Source organism: Silurus aristotelis (genome assembly GCF_946808225.1).
Source record: "Silurus aristotelis genome assembly, chromosome: 7".
NCBI classification, from domain to species: Eukaryota; Metazoa; Chordata; class Actinopteri; order Siluriformes; family Siluridae; genus Silurus; species Silurus aristotelis.
In genome coordinates this window covers 16,886,323-16,907,580 of record NC_139580.1, presented here as the reverse complement: position 1 = coordinate 16,907,580, position 21,258 = coordinate 16,886,323, and the positions used below count along the sequence as shown (strand labels likewise).

General features: G+C 36.6%; 2 protein-coding genes across 7 annotated transcripts; one reads left to right on the top strand and one right to left on the bottom strand.

Annotated features, from left to right (window-relative positions):
* The first annotated feature begins 2,543 nt into the window (after window positions 1-2,543).
* On the top strand, window positions 2,544-9,018 carry spi1a (Spi-1 proto-oncogene a). Of its 2 annotated transcripts, XM_083547389.1 has the most exons (6): window positions 2,544-2,801; window positions 3,117-3,210; window positions 4,028-4,075; window positions 4,629-4,798; window positions 6,707-6,863; window positions 8,162-9,018. In XM_083547389.1, exons 1-6 carry the CDS (start codon window positions 2,751-2,753, stop codon window positions 8,470-8,472), a joined length of 831 nt encoding a protein of 276 aa, XP_083403515.1. In that variant the 5' UTR covers window positions 2,544-2,750; the 3' UTR covers window positions 8,473-9,018. The 2 variants fall into 2 exon arrangements, with proteins under 2 accessions (XP_083403515.1, XP_083403516.1); XM_083547390.1 differs by lacking the exon at window positions 4,028-4,075.
* clpxb (caseinolytic mitochondrial matrix peptidase chaperone subunit Xb) lies at window positions 8,876-17,585 on the bottom strand. 5 transcript variants are annotated; one of them, XM_083547385.1, is made up of 16 exons: window positions 16,840-16,942; window positions 16,620-16,706; window positions 16,281-16,364; window positions 15,629-15,789; window positions 15,334-15,454; window positions 15,066-15,220; window positions 14,823-14,973; window positions 14,471-14,512; window positions 13,040-13,216; window positions 12,557-12,721; window positions 12,122-12,210; window positions 11,213-11,377; window positions 10,817-11,119; window positions 10,333-10,425; window positions 10,138-10,244; window positions 8,876-9,813 (listed from the first exon to the last, which is right to left on the bottom strand). In XM_083547385.1, the coding sequence occupies exons 3-16, from the start codon at window positions 16,336-16,338 to the stop codon at window positions 9,729-9,731; spliced, it is 1,872 nt and encodes a 623-aa protein (XP_083403511.1). In that variant the 5' UTR covers window positions 16,339-16,364; window positions 16,620-16,706; window positions 16,840-16,942; the 3' UTR covers window positions 8,876-9,728. The 5 variants fall into 5 exon arrangements, with proteins under 5 accessions (XP_083403511.1, XP_083403514.1, XP_083403512.1 ...); XM_083547388.1 differs by having other exon boundaries at window positions 8,876-9,298; window positions 9,693-9,813; window positions 16,620-16,896; XM_083547386.1 differs by lacking the exons at window positions 16,620-16,706; window positions 16,840-16,942 and adding an exon at window positions 17,567-17,585.
* Between the last annotated feature and the right edge of the window lie 3,673 nt (window positions 17,586-21,258).

Sequence of the window (21,258 nt, the reverse complement as noted above, 5' to 3'; positions counted from 1 at the left end):
GGATAGATAGATAGATAGATAGATAGATAGATAGATAGATAGATAGATAGATAGATAGATAGATAGATAGATAGATAGATAGATAGATAGATAGATGGGCCCAGCTGCTTACTAAAAGTTTGAATGTGTCTTGGATTTAACTAAGTAGAATAGAATGATGGCTGTCATCTAGAAGTTTTAGAAGATTCTTTCAGCTAATGAAAGTCATCAGAATAATTTGCAGGGAGCAGTTTGCATGAATATAAAGAAGTCTGGGGTTATTGGAGTTAAGACTGGTCATAGATGTGTCCTCCCAACTCGTTTGACACTGTTTTACTATTTAGTAATTGTACTTTTATAAGCAGTAGCACATCTAGTGCATAGACACATCACTCTTCTGTAAAAAACAACAACAAAACACTATATGTTAAAATAAAACCACAACAGACCACTTCTGTTTCATATTACACATATTATGCATCTACAATCTTTCTGCTTCTTTTTTTTTTATCAGGGATGCCAGTGCTTCTGGAGACTGGACTGTAAGTGTTTTGAGTGCATGGTTGGACAAGATGGATGGTGGGGGAGTATGCAGGCTATGAACTTCTCATACCTGAAGCTGTGTGTAATATGTCGTAGTGCTGTGTGGTTACAGTTGGTCACAGACTCTGGGCTGACAGGAAGCTTGTCTACTGAGATAAAGACAAAGACATCCAACTGTCAATCAAGTACCAGGCCTGCAGTATTTGACTTCTGGTCTTAGACTTCAAATTCTGTCTAAGTAAATGTAAATCTGTGTGTGTGTGTGTGTGTGTGTGTGTGTGTGTGTGTGTGTGTGTGTGTGTGTGTGTGTGTGTGTGTGTGTGTGTGTGTGTGTGTGTGTAAAAGCTGTACAGGCAGGTAGATGAGGGGCTGAGTGAAATCTTTTCTCTTTTGCTAGATGAGCTAAACTAAGAAAACAGTTACAGTGAGGATGGAGCTCTTCTGGTCTGTTGTGCAACATAGACAGTCAGGGTGAACAGATGTAACGGACTTCCTGTGCTGCCAAAAAATACTCTGCAACACACTGTTGGGAAAACACGAGAGCGCACACATACACACCAATATGACTTTTTAAAATAGATTTAAATTATCAGTCAGGTAGTCAGACATCAAACTGCCATTTAACTTCCACATGACCGTTAATGTAGACACATGAATTAATAGAGAATGTAAACACAAGAAAATTGTTTGATTGTTTTATGGGAACAAATGCTGGTTAGTGATTACAGCAGAAAAATCTCGGAGCTGGAGATTATCTACCACAGATATTCACATATACATGCTGACCAGGGGGAAATGAATCTGAAAGCTCCCGACTTCTGCATTTTTTTTTACCACACATATGTGTGTGTGTGTGTGTGTGTGTGTGTGTGTGTGTGTGTGTGTGTGTGTGTGTGTGTGTGTGTGTGTGTGTGTGTGTGTGTGTGAAGGCTTGAGAGCTAATAAAATGCTGCTACTGTTTTTTCCTAATTGTACACATATAGTTCGACTTTAAATAGAATTTTTAAGACCGTTGAGACTGGTGTTTATGATCTTTAGACTCTAAATACCTTAAATGTCATACACTTCAACTAACATAAATGAATTCTTAGTGTTGAAAATAAAGCTACAGGTTATTAATTTGTGTGTTGTAGCTTTTCGATCTGTTATTAGTGTATGCAATGTAAATGAGCATTAAATATGATTTTATATTTATTCAAATAACATATAAGTTCTTGCTTTTTTTTTTTTATTAATTACAGATATATTTCCCATATGTAACCGAGGCTGTAGATGATAATAAACTCACTAAACAACAATGGAAGTACCAAACAGATCTAAACAGGGGTCTATGAAATCCCCTTTATGGAATGGTCTTGTGTGCTGCAACAGGAGCTACTTCCTCAAACCTACTGACAACAGTGGGACGCTTTGATTAAAAAAAGGAACAAGAATCTTTTGGAACTTCACTTTCGGTTAACCCTAATGTTTGTGACACTCTCAGGCACATAAAATGAATTATATCTAACAAAAAAATTTCCCTTGCGTTTATTGGGTTAGTATTTATGCAATCAAAGGGTCTTCCTGTAGACTGTAGGATAAAATATTTCCAATTTCCAAATAATCATTACTTGTAACATTGTAATTTCCATGCATACATAGATGTCTGGAAATCCATTTCAGACATCTTTCACAGTATTGATCTTTTCATGACACTAAGTCTCATGGCAAAAACTTGAACTTTTCTACAGCAAATTAACTTTTAGGGGGGGTACATTTAAGTGCATTTTATATTAAGGACACATTTTTAAAGAGTAAATACATTCAGTGTTTAGAAGATTTAGAAAAACTTCAAAAGACTGTAAAATGTAAAATAGTTGGTAATATGTATATTAAAAAATATCAATGGAAATAAAAGAAAGAAAATGTAATCTGGCAAATGGCAAGCAAGTAGAAAGAAAGTAGAATCAGGTCAATAGCAAATCTGTGACTGGATTGGCTGCTCTGAAGTGATAGAACTATGGAGTGAACTACAATTCTTCACAGGCACCATCCTTCTGACATGATCAAAATCAGGAACTGTCAGTGCAGAGTGAAGAGCCAGTAAGGGGCAATAAAGTGCAGACCTCTAGAGGCATTTGTCACCATTTCACTTTCTTTTCTTTATTTGTAGTGTAACAGTAGAGTGGAAAAAAATATTTTTTTCTACTTTTGTTCCTTATGTAACAGTAAAGTATAGTTGAAGCTGTATGTTTGAGAAGATTTTACATTACAGAATGGAGGGTTGTGTCATTTCATCAGTAAGTATATGCTTTTATTGTCACGAGTGTAGAGTAAAAATCTGTGGCACTAAATACTTATACTGAATACTGAATATTAACATCATGTATTTGGTACTGATTATATTAGTAAATCGCAATGAAGAAAGTGTGTGTGTGTGTAAGGTGTAATTAAGAGCTTATTTATAATAGAGTACATATTAATTATTATTATTTTAAGTAGTAGTAGCAGTAGTACTATTATTACAGTCATTATTATTATATTGAATTTAAATACATTCATGCATGTTTTGCACATTTTCATGATAAAATATTCTCTGTTTCTCAAAACTTCAGTCATCAGACGAAATCGTTGCGTATGATCAAGTTTTCCGCCCGCCGCAATATGATATTTACCCATACATAACCAGTGATCCAGATGGTCACATAGGTAAGTAAAACAATTTCTTTAAGCTTTATATTCTGTTTGTTGTCTTTTTTGTTAATTGTTTTGGGCAATAGAATCATGCAAATGCTTTTAAAGAACTAGATAAATTGTGATTCTGATTAAGTAACATAAAAAACATAGCTGTCAGAATTATTAAAAATATAAATAAAAATTCTTTATTAATTATAAATTTTAGGACATTTTTGCAAAATACATTAAACCTGTTTCAATTCTAACTAGAGTAAACAGTACTTTATTAATATATCATTAAAAAAAAGGGCAGATTTTTTTTTGGTCAAAAACCTATTGATCATTTTTTGAGGGGGAATTTTTTTCACCTTTTTTGATCTATTAGATTTATACGGACTTTTTTCTTGTGATAAGTACCTCATCAAATGCGATTTGGTTCAAATGTTGATAAAATGTGTTTCTAAATGTGGATTATTTATTTCAATCATTTGATAAACAAAAAAACTTTAATTATTAAGTGTTCAGGAAATAGTTTACGGCTTTGCAATAGTGCACAAATCTGTGCTAATTTTGTGAGTTGTAGTCAATTTCCACTGCGGCTACAATCTGATACAAGCACTTCCTAATGCTTAACAAGTCAAGTGAACTGATTTTAGCCAATATTATAAAAACACATTAAGGAAAAAAATTTACTTGCAATTATTTTAAATAGACAAACTATCAATTTAACGAAAAGAATAAAATCTATGTTTGTTCCATCTGGGTGTTTAACATAACTGCAGCTACCATTTTTGTCACTTTTTTAAACCAAGGCAATATATTAATATTCTGCACTGTGTATAATTTACAGATCCACCTGTTTCGTTTGCTGCCCCAGTAACTGTTCATGCTTTACTTGGCAAGTAATGATGTTAGATTTCCTAACAGCAGAGGTGAAAGATGGCAAAAATCTCCTCTAAATCTAACAGATTTGCTCTGAATCTTAGATCATACTTCTCCTTCACTCATTACTTTAATCATATTAGAAAATGTACATACATTTACAGCAAGTAACCATTAAATTACACTGAGCCTACTGGATATGATATTCAGTGATGAGATATACAACATGACTTTCTCACAATGATTTAATAGTCAGTACATATTCTAAACTAAACACAACACTAAACACAACTAGTTGTAGTGTCTAACACTTTACAAATCTTTCTAGGTACAAAACAACTGGACAGCAACTGCAATCTCTTAATAATCTTAACAAATGTAAAAATGTTGAAGCCCTGCAAATAAATGTTCTGGTTTATAACACAATTACTGTTACCATTATTAAATGGGATAAATATCTTTTTAATTTGTTGATGTCTTTTGTACTGTTTAATATCTAAGAGACTAATAGCAAACATTTTGTCTTCACTAAGAATACTGTGAAAACTTGCTTTCTTTCCCTCTTCCAGAGAGTGGATGGGACTACCACACTGATCACCCTCACCAAAGTGAGCTGGAGGTCCCATCAAGTAGTCACTTTACTGAACTACATCCTGCCACCTACTACTATAGTGATATGGAGTCTTACCACCCGTCTCTGGATTCAGGCCTGGGGGCTTTTGTGCCTGTCACACCTCAGGTTTGTGCATGCTACACAGTGCTTTCTTATATTATGTATGTGTGTATGGATACATTATGGGTCGGATGAAGTCCTTGAAAATTCCTAGTCCTTGGGGCAGTATTCAGCAGTCTGGTTATTTCCCTGCTCAAACACATGTGATTCAAGTCACCAAAGTGTCAAGTTCCTTTTCCAGGAATAGGTACGTTATTGGAAACTGGTTTATGTACAGGAACTGTAATACATAATAAAAATATATTTAAATCTGTTTTTTTTATAAAATTGTTTAACCTTTTGTGTTTTCATATTTTGCCCTTTAGTGAAAGAGAGAAAGAGATTCAGTATGCAATTTGCAGTTTACTGCAATGCATCTATGTAGTCCCTTTGCAAGTCAATCCTAAATGTAGGATTAAGGTCCACAATAAACACATTATGATGCACTGAACATTAGGTATAAGAGTTAAACTAAAGTTAATTAATGAGTCATTAAGAGGTGGGTGAATAAACATAATGGGGCTGAAGGAGATGAGCACGAGGCAGGATGTTACAGAGGCCATCTGCACTGAGAACCACTGAAACACTCCAGTCACACGGACTGATTGCTCAACACGGTCTTTTCCTGACTGAAGACTGCGGCCACTGCCATGATTCAATCAGGGGCATGCTAAGCACGCATGCACTTACGCGCACACACAAACACACACACAACACGAATGGTTAAACTTTACATTCTCTTAACACAAGAGCTTATTTTAACTGTGAAGTCATTAAACTTGTATAATACAATAATTTTACACAAAGAAACTTTAAGTAAACAAATATTATACATATGACCAACAACCAGAACACACTTCAACAATATGAATATATTTCTTCGCAGTTACTTGCAAGAAAACATAAAAGCTATAAAAATGTAAAAAGGAAAAAATTTAAATGATACATAAGTGACTGCTAAATGTTTCATGCCTCTTTTCTCTGACACAATAGCTTTAGTAGTTCCTCTTTCATTGTAAGGTAATTCTGTGGTTTCCGAGTATACGACTGCTGTTTCAAAATTGTGTCAACTTAGCATGTTTCTTGTCCATAGCACAATAAACACTGACAAAACAGTATAGCTTGCCTAATAAAATGGTCACAGTTTGAGATTAGTAGTTACAAATTAAAAAGCGATTTAAAAAAAATTATAGTATTTTACAAATCTTATTTGTTGTAGGTGCCAATTAGCTAGTGGCCGAATTTGTATTGATAGAAAAAGAACAGACTAATTTGCATCAAGGTTTATTTTCTGAAATCTCCCTATTGCACTATACAATACATAGCTATTAACATTACTTCTAACTAGGAAATAACTACACTATGCTTTCTCTCTCACAGATTACTGCCTAGCACTGGAGTCAAGTTCATTTTAATTCTGTATTTAATGTCACTCGTGATTTCAAAATGCACATGATATTGAGTTATCGTGTTTTAGCTGAGCAAGGTTGCTTTAACACTTTTTCCTTTTTTTTTTTTTTTTTTTTATAAAAGTGCTGCTTAAGGCTTTTGTGCAGATTTGAGGAAAAAAAAAGGGGTTCTGCACTCTGTCGAGACTAGCAGTGTAGTAATTTTGATTTAGAGATTAAATTTAAAAGCTTAACCCAGTAGCCTGGGTCAGCATCCTCATTCAAAGCCTGCTGAGTTAAATCACACCTTGCTGGATTGACTCATATTGGACCCAGTACTTAGATTTGATTTAGATCTAAACTGTTATTCTTAAGCCAGCAGTTTTTAAAGTGCAGACAGTTTTTCTTGAAAGAATACAAGGAAGCCTAGTCTAAACACTGTTTGTACATAGACTGATTTTCTCTAGTATTCCAAAAATATTTTGGCTCAGCAAAAAAAAAAGACACTAATTAAGACAATCAATTAATATTGTTTTTCCCCCCACAGTTTGCTTATGTCTCCCACCCACTGTATCAACGCTCTCCTCCTGCCCACTGCAGTACAGACGATGAGGATGCAGGGCCACGTAGTCCACCATTTGAGGTGTCTGAGGGAGAAGAGGACCATGAGGCACTCCTTGCTAGCACATCCACTGGCATAACAGGTAAAGAGAAACTGAATGCATAAAAGCCAGGTAACATTCCACTGTGGCTTATTTAATATATTATGCGGATAAGAAAATCATGGTAAAACTTTAACCCAAAAGGGTGCTGTTTTTCAAACCCTTTACGATGCTGGTTGTAACCGGGGCAATAGTGGATTAGTGCTTGAACCTCTGGACAGGTAATATCAAGGCTGTGAGTTTAAGCCCTTGGCATTGCCAAACTGTCACTGTTAAATCCTTGACCAAAAATAATAGAATTGTTTCTGCTCCAGGGCTGTTGATTAATGGTTGACCCTGCTCTGTTATCATCTTTGTAACAGCTTGACAAAGAAAACAACAGTAGTCACCCTGTAATATAATAGTGAAATTAAGGCTACATTCTTTTAAAAAGCCGTGCTAAAGGTCTTACCAGCTAATAGTGCAGCAGTTTGAAATATTCCATAGACGATGATTAAATATTCCATATACATTTTTGCAAAGTGATTTTGTTGTTAGGCACACAACTCATGTGTCATGTATGGCCATGCATGACTTCTGACAGTTTTGCACAAAATGACCTGACCCCTCTTACTAAAGATGAGCACAGGAGAGCAAATAGTTTTTCTTGTACTGTTCCTAAGCCTTGCATAACTCAATTTAATCACATAACTGGCAGCATAGTAAACCTCAGGAAAACCCTGACTCACACATAGCAGTAGGAAGTAAATAGCAGTGAAAGAACAGTGTAGGTGTTTCATGTAATTTTTGTAAAAAGACTGAACCTCCCAGGACACTGAAAAGGGAATGTAGAAAGTTTAGGCAGAATTTCCCCAAAAACCAATGAGATTCCTCATTTAAAAACTAAAGGCTACAGTGCATTGGTTTCTACACCAATCTTCCCTACACATGCCGTCATTACTTTTTTTCCCCTTGATCACATGGTATTATAATCTCTGCTATTGTCTTCACTTGTTTTGTTGGAGTTCACATGGAATTTACACCTTTTTGTTACTGACAATTTGAGCTCTATGGCATGACAGAGTGTATAAACAATGTAACATGGAAAGGGAGAAAATAAACATGTAGGAAATTATAATGAAACTATTAATGAGCTATTTCTTACTTTAAATATAATAAAGTAAGTGTTACAAAGGTTAGAAAATCAGAATATGACGGATATATTGGTAAATGCATATATAATCATCCAGCTCTAAAGAAAAATAAATCAAGTATAAAAGTGTGGTGACAAGGTGGAAAGCTACCATGCCCCTTGAACACAGTGTTTTATATGTCTTGTTTTTTTTATTCTGGTCCTTCAGGCAACAAAAGAAAAATGCGTCTTTATCAGTTCCTTCTGGAGCTGCTTAGAGATGGGGATATGAAAGACTGCATTTGGTGGGTGGACAGAGAAAGAGGCACCTTTCAGTTCTCTTCCAAACACAAGGAGATACTGGCTAGCCGCTGGGGCCAGCAGAAGGGCAACCGCAAGAGAATGACCTATCAGAAGATGGCTAGAGCCCTCCGTAACTACGGCAAAACAGGGGAGGTCAAAAAAGTCAAGAAGAAATTAACGTACCAGTTCAGTAGTGAGGTGCTGAGGAAAATGTTAACAGAGAAAAAATATCTCTGAGAGAGGATTCCCACTGCTTTTGGCTGCATGACCACAGAGGCAGGGCTTTTTTTTCCCCCCTCAATATTTTCTCAGGGACTCCACATACACTATATCTAGGACACTTGTAGGCATTCGGTGTTTTAGGGTATTGCTTCCTTCTGCACTCAACCATGGAAACTAAAATATCTTTGATAATGATTGAAAGTATGACTAGTTCCACGAATCTGAAAGGCCTAATGGTTTCTTAGTGAAATGGGAAACTACTGTTAATAGCAGATAAAGGTCTCTGTGTGGATTAGGGAACTTGGGTGTGTACTGTCCCCTATAGGCTTAACATTTACATTGCACAAACATAATCCATAATAATCCTGACAATTTCTTACTGTCATCAAAAATGCTTACACAGAAATAACAAGGAACATACTATATGTACAAGTTTTATTTATATTTTTAAATAATGACATATAAATTCCAAATGTAATGGCTGTGTAGGTGGTTTGCTGGCATTCGAAATGGAAGAAGGAATCTTATTTTTATTAAAATATATATGAACATTTACTGTCACTTGTGTATAAATGTATCGTTTTTGAGAATTCTTTACAGCAGAAGTGTGTGTACACGGATTGTATTTCTGAACCATCAAGAATACTGAGACATGTTAGATTACTGGACTGTTGTAAAAGTTATACCAACCAAACTTACTGTACATCTGTTAAGAAATGAAGGAGATTAAGAGGGTGAATAACACGTTTGAGAGAAAAAAAGGACACTTGTGTGACACTTGAGTATGGTTTTGAAAAATCACAATCCTCCATAGAAGTTTGTTGATTCAATTATAGGTAGTCTGTTACAAAAAAGAGGTAGAGAAACCAGCACTGCCGTTAGGCAAAGCTGAAATACTCCTGCTGAATAAAGAAATAAAAAACTAACTGAAAGAAAACATACCTAGTCACACATTAAATGGCTTTTTTTTTTTTTTTATCCCAACTAAAGCAATCTTTTCACATTCAGCAAAACTCACTCAAGAAAATAGAACAGATCTCTTCTTAAATTCATAAAAGTGTTAGCTATGTACAGAGTAATTAAGGCCTGCTGGATTGTGTGTAGTCACTCTGTGTACGTAGGGTATGTAGGAGGTTTGATTTGTTCAGCTGAAACTTGTTAATAGTGTGTCAGCTTTAGGTTTAAGGTGTGTTTAGCCCCGAAGGCAGAAGAATGTTGCTGCTGATTTTTTTTACTTTACTGATGCAGGGTCCAGAGAGATCTTGAAAGTTTCACAGCTGCATTATTAGTTGTTGGCTGCATCTGCCTGTCTCAGCCAGGTCATACTCCTCCTCTGTGGTTTCTTTAGTTGTAGCTCTGAAGGCAAGCACACACACATACACACACCATTAAAAAACACTCAAATATATGCTGCTGTTTTTAAAATCTTTCTACAAATATTCAATATACTGAGAGTATCAGAAAGATTTGCGCTTTCTGAAATATAAGACGTCATTTGCTAGATTCAGGCAATATTTATGTAACATTATGTAATGCTAAGCTAGACTACACTCTCTGTAATGCAGTTTTAGAACCAGTACAAACATTATGTAACACCTGGTACATTGAAAAAAAGTTTTTTTAGTACACAGTAAAATTTCAAGATAATATGAAAATCAGGCATGCTTAAATCAGGTTTACCTAATATAGCGTGGTTCAGTCTTGCCCAAAATCACATCCTTATCCAGCTCCACAGATACAATATCTGACTCCGGGACTTCAAACATGGGCTCCAACAGTAGCGTCTCCTAACAAGCACAACATGGTACAGTCATGATAATCTGACTGAAGACAGCTGGAAGGAAAAGGGAAAGAGTATGTGTGCGTGTTGTGTACCATAATGGATCTGAGGCCTCTGGCTCCAGTCCTCCTCTCAAGAGCCAGTCTGGCAATGGCGCTGAGTGCATCTGAAGTTACGTTCAGCTCACACTGAAACATAGGGTATCAGACATAACAGACCACAAAAACAGACTTCAGATTGATGGTTAGATATAGGTCTTCTATCTCTATATCTGATAGTCATAGAGAAGTGCACCTTCACATTTCCAACCCCATTTAAACATGGTAAGGTATGTCACTTACTGAACACTCTAGCAGTATAAAGCATGAAATAATGCAGATAAAAGTGTTTAGGGTTAGTTAAAATTAAAAAAATTAAAAAAGTGTGTGATCTCGGTGACTTTGTTCATTTACATGTTGAAAACAGCCCATGGAAATTTTCCCATAACACTGCTTAGCTTAGCCTTTAAATCGAAAAATTTGTGTTTTTGTTTGAGCCTGTGTAAGTGGGAGAATAAGAGAAATGCAGAAAAAAGATCACCTTATCCATGCTGAAGAGGGCCTGGAACTGAGGCACTACAGCGTTCCTGGGCTCAGTGAGAATCCGCACTAGTGTTTGCTCGTCCAGACTGTGCAAAGGCACTACGATGGGCAGACGACCTACAAACTCAGGTATCATGCCAAACTCAATGAGGTCATGTGCCTCTACATGTCTCAGGAGCTGATCCTTCTCCTCCATCTCAGCCACCACATCCAGCTCACTACCTGAGCTATTGGCCAGGTCAGCTGCTGCTGCTGCACGACGTCCTTTCCCCATGTTAGAGGGCGAGCCAAATCCAAGGTACTGCACACAAAGTCACAAAAGAGGGTCATGGAAAGGCCACTATTGTGGCAGTTAACTTCTACAGAGTGCTAAAATTGATAACTGGACCCTTACTTTCTCATTCTTCCTGCGGCTAATGATTCGGTCAAGCCCGTTGAAGGCCCCTGATGCCACAAACAGGATGTTGGTTGTGTCCACCTGTACAGTTTCTCCTCGCAACTTCCTGCTGTTCTTTTCTGGAACATTCACAATGGTGCCCTCCAGGAGCTTCAACAAACCCTAAGCATAAGTAACAGTAAAAGGTTAAGGGCAGAATCAACTGTGATTCATTAACAAGGATTAACAATGATCCGTTTTTCTTACAGATCCATCATTATCCTAATGAAAGTGTATATTATTATTATTGCATCTATTATGGGTGTGGATTATTGGTCTCAGACAAAAAATAGAAACACAGTGTTGGTGCTTAAAATTTTTCTATTCAGTGTGACAGAAGACCAGCTTTACTGACTGGGACTGGTTTTCCACTAGCTAGCTAATACTTACACATCAACACAGACTATAGATTATTTAGCCCAAACTGAATTTCATATATATTTATAGTTGTGGAACAATATCCTCCTGGACAGGAGAAAGAATTTTTAAAAAGGATAATAATTCATTTACAGCCATTAGCTTGAGCTGGACTAAAGGATTTAAAAGCCTGGCTTATACATTATAACAATGGAATAGAGTAAGTGTACAGCACTTTATGGCTGGATAAGCACCATATTATTTATCACGGTTCTGAGTGTTTCAGTTACTGAAACGTGTGATGAATTCCCAAAACATGCAACAGCCCTTGTACAGTAATGCGTCACCAAAGTGTGAAAAACAGGTTTTCTGTCCTCACACTTCAGTAAACTGCAGGTCATTGTGCTGTGTATTAATTACATGAATATTACATGGGCATCCATGGAAATAAAGACCCTATAAATATGTATTACAGTAAATATAATAGACCAAACGTTTAAAATTACACACTTGTTGGACACCTTCTCCTCCTACGTCTCTGAGCTGGTGTATTCCTGGAACACTGCCGATCTTGTCCACCTCATCCAGAAACACTATTCCTGTGGGGAGACACAAGAGTGTGTGAAAGTGTGAGCATGTTTAAAATAATCACCAAACATTTTTAAATGAGCACAAGTTATTTTAAATATTTAAACTTATAAATCCTTTAGCGAGACCATGACTTAGCACTATTTCTTATTAACCATGCACCATTTTAATTTTTATCTCACAGGTTTTGACTTTAATTACTCCTTAATGTCTAACAAAAACAGCAAGATAAAATCACAGTTATGATGAACTATCATATCTCATTTCTCTATGTATGAATTTGCTAACAAACACTACACCAAACATGCTTAAAGTTTGATATGGTTGGAATAAATGTTTGGTTTAAAAAACACCCACCTTGCTGGGCTTTCTCCACTGAGTAATTGGCATCTTGCAGCAGCTTCGCAATTACTGACTCGATATCCTCACCTACATAGCCTGCCTGGGTCAGTGTGGTACAGTCACAGATGGCAAAGGGAACATCCAAACACCGTGCCAGAGTCTGCGCTAAAAGTGTTTTACCTGGAGCGCAAAGTATAATTAATGTTTGATTAAACCAATTAAAAATCTTGTAGAACTACACTATCATTCAACTTTCTCAGTCGCTTCTGCTAAATTATACACACATCGTAATTGCCATTACTTAAACAGATTCCCTAAAAAGTATTCCCATAAGCAATATGCAATTATAGCTACAGAGCATATAACTGAAGAAAGAAGCCTAGACTCAGTCTGGATAGACTTCTTGCCAGCACTGACTTCAGCAGCTCTAGATTTAATAGAACTCCACTTAAAACACTAGATTCTCTAAAAACAAGAAAGATATTGTTTAATCCGCACCTGAGCCAGTAGGGCCTAGCAGCACAATGTTACTCTTCTCCAGTTTGATGTTAGCATGGGTAGAGTCCAGCACCTCACCTCCTCTTTTTTCTGGCACAGCTTTTTGAGTGACCTGCTGTTGAACGGATGCACCGAGAGCACTGCCATGCGGGTTGATCGCAGTGATCTGGAGCAGCTCTGAAAATAAACCAATCTATGCTTGTTTGAGGCACCAAACATATAAACTGAATATCAAAACTGTGCCACTGCTTCTGAGCCATGAACTATAGTAATTTTTCCTCACAAACCAAATAACCTAAAACAGATAAGAATGCTGCACAGTCTATTTACACTCTGCTATGGGGGAAAAATGTGTTTAAATGAATGTATTTTTTTTTAGCGATAGAAGTGCATAAGCAAACGTATGTAAATTAGAGACCACAATGGATCAAACTAGTGGCTTCAAACTGTAAATCTTCCCAGGCCACTGCAGTATATTTAAAAATTTATCTCTCATATATATTATATTTTACAATTAAAACTAATTTTTTTCATTAATATTTTTTTTAATTGTACCTATTTACCATTCTATGATTTAACAGCAATAAACTAGGCCCCTGAAATTAAGACGGAATGTTTTCCAAGACCAAATAGTATAACAGAAATGATTATAAATCAGGTATAAACAATTACATATATGCACTAATAGTAATATTTAATACATTGATTTAATTTATTTTACTTTTAAAAGAAAAAATAATAAAGAAACTCATCAGAAACATGCATTTTTTTTCTTTCTGTTTGAATGTTACTCAGGAGGTAGGTACACTCTATGGACAAAAGTATTGGGACACCCGAACTTTCCTGCCATATATGGTTCAAAATTTTACCACAAAGCTAGAGGTACACAATTGTATAGGATGTCTTTGAATGCCGTATAATAAAATTGTGTGTTCACTTTAACTTGGAAACCCAAACCTGTTCCATCATGGCTTCATGAAAATTTGGAAAGAAAGATCTTAAGTGGCCTGCTATAGAGCTCTGATCTCAACCCTACTGAAAACCTTTGGGATGAATTGGAACCCTGACTGCACCCAGGCCTCCTCACCTCACCTACATACAGTACCTGAGTTTACTATCACCCTTGTGGCTGATGAACACAAATGTCCACAAGCACACTCCAAAATATAGTGAAACATCTTTAAAGAATAGTGGAGGGAGTTTTAAGAGCATATTGGGACTAAATGTGGAATGCAATGCTCAAAAAAGTGCATAAAAATGAGCTATTTTTTGGGGAATGTTATTAATATGCCATTGATTTGATATTGATGGCACCAGTCAACCAATCTGATCACTGCTATCACTACTGTCCACCTATGTTTATTTAAATCATGTAAATAAAAAATAATTTTATTTTTGTGTATTTTTTCAGACACACAAAAATGCACTTACTTGTAAATCTGTATTCATCTTCCCGCCTTCTCATTTCCAGCTCTAGAGAAATAAAAAATGACTTGTTATTGTGACAGCTACTGTAAAATAATAATAACAATAATAAAAACGAAAAAATACAAAACTGGGAGTCACACTGGAAGTGGGACAACTAATAAGCAGGGCACTAAAAACTGAAATGTGTACAAGCTGCTGGTGACATCAAATCAATGGTCAAAGGTTGTAAGATTGAGCTGTATTAGTTGTAGCATCATTCTCTATTCAGTCTTTATTTAATGTATACACTAAAAATGAACAATATTATATTTGATAAAAACAAGATGGTCCCTTAAAATTCAGCTGATGCACTAACCCTGGGGAATGAAAGAGATCTGCTTCTCAGTCCCTATTTGTCCACTTGGAAGGTTGTTGAAGATCCGTTTGTAGTGGTTATACACTGCAACTGACAGCACCTTCTTTGCATATGACTGGCCAACAACATAATTATCGAGGTAGGCATAGATCTGTAGTAAATCAACACAAACACCTATCTTAGCTTTTATCCATACTGGTCTCCATGTAGCAGATTTCATAATCTGTGTAATTTGGGTCTTACCTTTTTGGGGGGTGGGGGAGGTTTCTGAGCAGAAGCCGTTTTAACTGATTCAGCAGCAGATTCTGCCTCCTTATTCAGACACATCCGAGAGTCACTTTCAGAAAGCACCACAAAGAAGTGATGACACCTTTCACATTTCACAAAACGTGTGAATGCTGAAGAAAAAAACAGAATGCATACAGCGTCATGTTATTTATTTAAATGTAAAAAAAAAAAATTACTAAAATTGTGGTAGCTTTAACACATAGCTAACCATAGCTAGACTTACACACAAACGTTTCCACATATGTGCATGAGTATCCACATCTGGGGCAACGTAGCTGACTTCCTCCTTTGCCTGAGCTTCCTGAGCCCATAGATCTCTTCCCAATTGTGTCTGTTGCACCGTTCTGCTCAAATAATTTACATTAATAAACCATCTGACCTCCAAATCCAACCTTAAAATTGTGTGCATTTTTACAAATGGAAAATAATACAATCAGGAAAACTTGAAAAACGTACAGGCAAATCTATATGCTTAGAAACCTATGCTGTTAATACTTGGTGCTAAAACAAAAAAGTACCTTTCCGACATCTTTGGAGCCGTCTTTTGGAGTGTTTTCCTTTGAGGCAAAACACACAACACTCTCTGAGAACAGTCTGACTTGCACTGCAGAGAGTAGATAGGCTTTATATCTTGCTGGCTTTCTAAGAGCATAGAGTTTAATGTGTGAGCATAGAAACCCTGCAAGTGCAAACAAATTAAGTATTATTTCAAATGTAATGGAAATAAAATCAGAACATAATTTTTTTAAGGCCTAAAAAACAGTTTGCTTTTCTATAAGAGGTCCCTAAGTATGCACAAAACTCAAAGGGTTCTGATCATGTGGACAGACATTCCTGTCTTTATATATACTGAGAGTGCTTATTCATGATCACGATTTATTTTGTCCAAACAGTACCAAGTGGTTTATTATATGGAAATAAATGCACAGCCATTTCAAGATCTGCTCAAGTGTGATTAATAATGCACTACTACACTACTTACCCATAGGAAAACAATCTTTATGACATAATTGAATAGGTTTAAACCTACAAATCAATTTACATTTTTATCTTTAACAATAATGCATATTTAGCAGCTGTTTAAGACGTTATTGAGAACACACCCAGTGGGTTTGACACATTACGTTTCACACTTATAGCACAAAATGGGTTTTAATGTTGCCCACACACCTTTGTGTGCTGAACTGACGAGTCGGTTCACAGCAGATCTATACGTACAGGAGGACATCTTCTGGGTCAAGATATGTAGAAAAGCTTTATAAGAGAAAAAAATAAAATGAATATAAGGGTAGATTTACACACTTGAACGCCACCTGCTGCCGAGGAGCTGAAAGAGGATCGTACTCTCTACTGCCAAAACAACGAGCAACAACAAAACAAACAGTCAAAAAAAAAAAACCTACTGCTACTGATACACATGCAGTAAACTTACAGCTACTTTAGAAACAAATGCATATTTTGTAATCCTACAAAACAATTAAATGAAATACTTCATTAACAGTTACTTACAGAAAAAAAGAAAACGGTGTCCGAGTTCACATCAGACCCTGACAGTGACACTGACAGCTCACCTCCAGCGGATAAACTACAATTAAACTAGAATAAAAGAACAACTGTGCAGTTTATAAAGAATTTCATGTCGAATTTGACAGTGCTGAAAAACAGTTGAGCAATTCGTTCCTCAGCCTGAGATTATGTAACAGTTAGTAAAAGTGTCCCAGCACCAAACCTGTTTTTCTCCCTCCGATATCAATAAACACAACACTCGGCGTTTCTTCTTCGTCTCGTTTGTAAAAACAGAGACATCGTGCATCGTGGCGCCCCCTTTCGGAGACTATTATATCACTTTGTGCATAAACTCCAGGTCACGGAGTGTGTTCACGACATGTTGAGGTTTTAATGGAGCAATGTATACAAATGCAGAGTGATTTAAAATCCAAAGAGACAAGATAGTCTATACATGAAATTCACTCACTCACACACACTCACTCAAATGTGTGTTACCGAACTGTACAACCTGGACTAAACACAATCATCACTCATCTCGATCCACTCCACCATCATTTATCTATTTATTATTATTTATACTCGCACCTTGTATTACAGTAGAATGTTTACATGCTGTCTTTGCACCTCCTTGCTGCTGTTTTTGTGCACTATATTGTTCTGTTCTGTTTGTATTCTCTCCTGGGTATAGTTTTTACATTTCTCCTTTCACAGTACTGTATAATCAAGTATACAGTAGGTTTACTAGTCGGTACTGTTTTTTTGTTTGCACTGTTTGCACCAGGTTGCACTCGATGCACTTTATGCTTGTGTTGTTTAGTGTAGCACCAGGGTTCCGGAGGAACGTTGTTTCGTTTTTACCGTGTACTGTGTACCACTGTGTATAGTAAAAATGACAATAAAAGCCTCTTGACACTCTTGACACGTATCCATGGCAATCAGTCACTCACTTGTCACGTCATCATCACGCGCAACAGTACTGTAGCTCGAGTCGCATCCGCGGTCCCGCGCGCGATCCAACAATCGGTTGCGATGAGCTCAAAGCGGCAAAAAACCTCTTCACTCCTTTTTTTTTTCTACAAAAAAGTCACGCAGTGGAAGTTGCATATGGCATCCGAATTATGTTGCACAATGTTTAGTAGCTCTGCCTGTTGCTCTTGTTGAATAATTAGCAAGTTTTAAAGGATTATAAGGAAAAATAGCTGCTTGGACAAACGGTCACTTTTTTCTGTGTATTTTCCTTAAACTCTTTTATAACGTCTTGTTGTTTTAAGGGGGGGTTATCAAAACCCTTAAAATAAGAATAAAGATAATGTTGAACTGAGATTTTACAGCATGTTTAACTCTGCCAATTCTACATAATATCAAGTATGTGTCACGGTATGTACACGGAGAGACGAGGACGACGAATACTAACATTAAAGATGTGATTTTAATAATAAGGAGAAGGTAAATCACACATACATACAATGTAGTAAAGACGATAACCGACAATGAGTGAAGACAGTGGTGATGAGTATAGTGTCCAGGTGAACAGACAGGTGAAGACGGGAAACAAACATGGTGGATGACGGGGTGCAAAGGATGATGGGTAATGTAGTCCGGTGAATGAGGGTAGCTCACAGGGGAGACGTTACAGTATGCTGATAGGAACCATCTTTATTTTATGGGGTGCTCTTTCATTATTGCACTAATTTTACGTTTTGGCAGTTTTAAGTAGCTTTATATATTGAGATATATGTTCGTTTTAACACTGCGTAAAAAGCTACTACTTTTAAATACATATTTTCTTTCAATAGTTTGTTTTGAAATACTTGTTTTATTCCTGAAACATGGACTGTAGAATAGAACAAAATAAAGTATTATTTGAATGTGCAAGTCTCCATTACTGTGTGCCATGTACTGTGCATACACAAAATACAATTTGAAATATGTAAACAATATACACTTAGTACCATTATAAGGACATTTTTGTACTTTATACTCAAAAAGGTACACATTACTACCTTAGAGTACCAATGTGTACCTTAATGTACAACTATACATTTTGGGGGTAAATAAGGTACAAAGATGTCCTTTTAAGGGTACTGTCCCAGTGGCAAGCTGTTGTATTTCTTTCTTTCTTTCTGTTTTATAATCATATATAATCATAAAGCATATAAAGCAAAAAAAATTATGATTAAAAATAAAACCTGTCAATTACGCAAGGGTTAACTGAAAAAAAAAAAAAAAAAACAACAACAGGTAACACTAGACATTTCGTCCCCCCCACTTTTGAAATGATGGCTATGCCCCTGCATGTGGTTATGTGGTCTATTAGCTGTTGTAATACATCAGCCTCTGCGCTGTGCGTATTGTTGTGCGTTCTGAGTTGTAAAGAGTGTTTTTCTAATTTCTCTAAACTTCCTCTAAGTTCAAACCAGTCCGACCATTCACTCCTGACCACGGCCCCACTAGGGTTTCTGTACCCAGTGGCTAATGTATTTATAAAAAGGACCAAGCCCCCAATTATCTAATCCTTTTACTGCATGTAACAACAATCATTATCAATGATCATAATTATTGTATATTCAGTAAGAGACAAAGAACTAAAATATACTGATTTTCTCCACGCCATTCTCGTGTTTTCTTATTCACCTGATGTGACGAGTCAGAACCTCTGAGCTGATCTGTGAAGCACCACGTTTCTAAATCCTGTGAAGGTTTTAAGTGGACACGCACTCGGTACCAAGTGGGCATTCATCATAGTGTGCTTCCTAACAGATTATTGTGCAAAGAGACAATTTAAATACCAAAACCACCATGGGGTTTTGTTAAGCCACCTGTGTGTCCAGAATCCGGAATCGTACTAATTATATATAAGAAATTTTTTTTTTTTATAAATTATATACAGTGTATATATATAAATTATATACAGTATGTATGTATATATATATATATATATATATATATATATATATATATATATATATATATATATATATATATATATATATATATATATATATATACAGTGAGGAAAATAAGTATTTGAACACCCTGCTATTTTGCAAGTTCTCCCACTTAGAAATCATGCAGGGGTCTGAAATTGTCATCGTAGGTGCATGTCCACTGTGAGAGACATAATCTAAAAAAAAAAAATCCAGAAATCACAATATATGATTTTTTAACTATTTATTTGTATGATACAGCTGCAAATAAGTATTTGAACACCTGTCTATCAGCTAGAATTCTGACCCTCAAAGACCTGTTAGTCTGCCTTTAAAATGTCCACCTCCACTAGATTTATTATCCTAAATTAGATGCATTTGTTTGAGGTCGTTAGCTGCATAAAGACACCTGTCCACCCCATACAATCAGTAAGAATCCAACTACTAACATGGCCAAGACCAAAGAGCTGCCCAAAGACACTAGAGACAAAATTGTACACCTCCACAAGGCTGGAAAGGGCTACGGGGAAATTGCCAAGCAGCTTGGTGAAAAAAGGTTTACTGTTGGAGCAATCATTAGAAAATGGAAGAAGCTAAACATGACTGTCAATCTCCCTTGGACTGGGGCTTCATGCAAGATCTCAACTCGTGGGGTCTCAATGATCCTAAGGAAGGTGAGAAATCAGCCCAGGACTACACGGGAGGAGCTGGTCAATGACCTAAAAAAGAGCTGGGACCACCGTTTCCAAGGTTACTGTTGGTAATACACTAAGACATCATGGTTTGAAATCATGCATGGCAGGGAAGGTTCCCCTGCTTAAACCAGCACATGTCGAGGCACGTCTTAAGTTTGCTAATGACCATTTGGATGATCCAGAGGAGTCATAGGAGAAAGTCATGTGGTCAGATGAGACCAAAATAAAACTTTTGGGTCATAATTCCACTAAACGAGTTTGGAGGAAGAAGAATGATGAGTACCATCCCAAGAACACCATCCCTACTGTGAAGCATGGGGGTGGTAGCATCATGCTTTGGGGGTGTTTTTCTGCACATGGGACAGGGCGACTGCACTGTATTAAGGAGAGGATAACTGGGGCCATGTATTGCGAGATTTTGGGGAACAACCTCCTTCCCTCAGTTAGAGCATTGAAGATGGGTCGAGGCTGGGTCTTCCAACATGACAATGACCCAAAGCACACAGCCAGGATAACCAAGGAGTGGCTCTGTAAGAAGCATATCGAGGTTCTGGCATGGCCTAGCCAGTCTCCTGACCTAAACCCAATAGAGAATCTATGGAGGGAGCTCAAACTCTGTGTTTCTCAGCGATAGGCCAGAAACCTGACTGATCTAGAGAAGATCTGTGTGGAGGAGTGAGCCAAAATACCTCCTGCAGTGTGTCCTGTCCTACAGGAAACGTTTGACCTCTGTAATTGCAAACAAAGGCTACTGTACCAAATAAAAACATTGACTTTCTCAGGTGTTCAAATACTTATTTGCAGCTGTATCATACAAATAAATAGTCAAAAAATCATACATTGTGATTTCTGGATTTTTTTTTTTTAGATTATGTCTCTCACAGTGGACATGCACCTACGATGACAATTTCAGACCCCTCCATGATTTCTAAGTGGGAGAACTTGCAAAATAGCAGGGTGTTCAAATACTTATTTTCCTCACTGTATATATATATATATACATACATACATACACAC

Coding starts and splice junctions, on each gene's coding strand:
- clpxb (XM_083547386.1), bottom strand. CDS start 16,338: ATGTCCTCCTGTACGTATAGATCTGCTGTGAACCGACTCGTCAGTTCA. Junction 15,455..15,628: donor GCTCCAAAGATGTCGGAAAG/GTACTTTTTTGT, acceptor TTATTTGAGCAG/AACGGTGCAACAGACACAAT. Junction 14,513..14,822: donor GATCTCTTTCATTCCCCAGG/GTTAGTGCATCA, acceptor TTATTTCTCTAG/AGCTGGAAATGAGAAGGCGG.
- spi1a (XM_083547389.1), top strand. CDS start 2,751: ATGTTTGAGAAGATTTTACATTACAGAATGGAGGGTTGTGTCATTTCA. Junction 2,802..3,116: donor AGGGTTGTGTCATTTCATCA/GTAAGTATATGC, acceptor TCAAAACTTCAG/TCATCAGACGAAATCGTTGC. Junction 6,864..8,161: donor CACATCCACTGGCATAACAG/GTAAAGAGAAAC, acceptor CTGGTCCTTCAG/GCAACAAAAGAAAAATGCGT.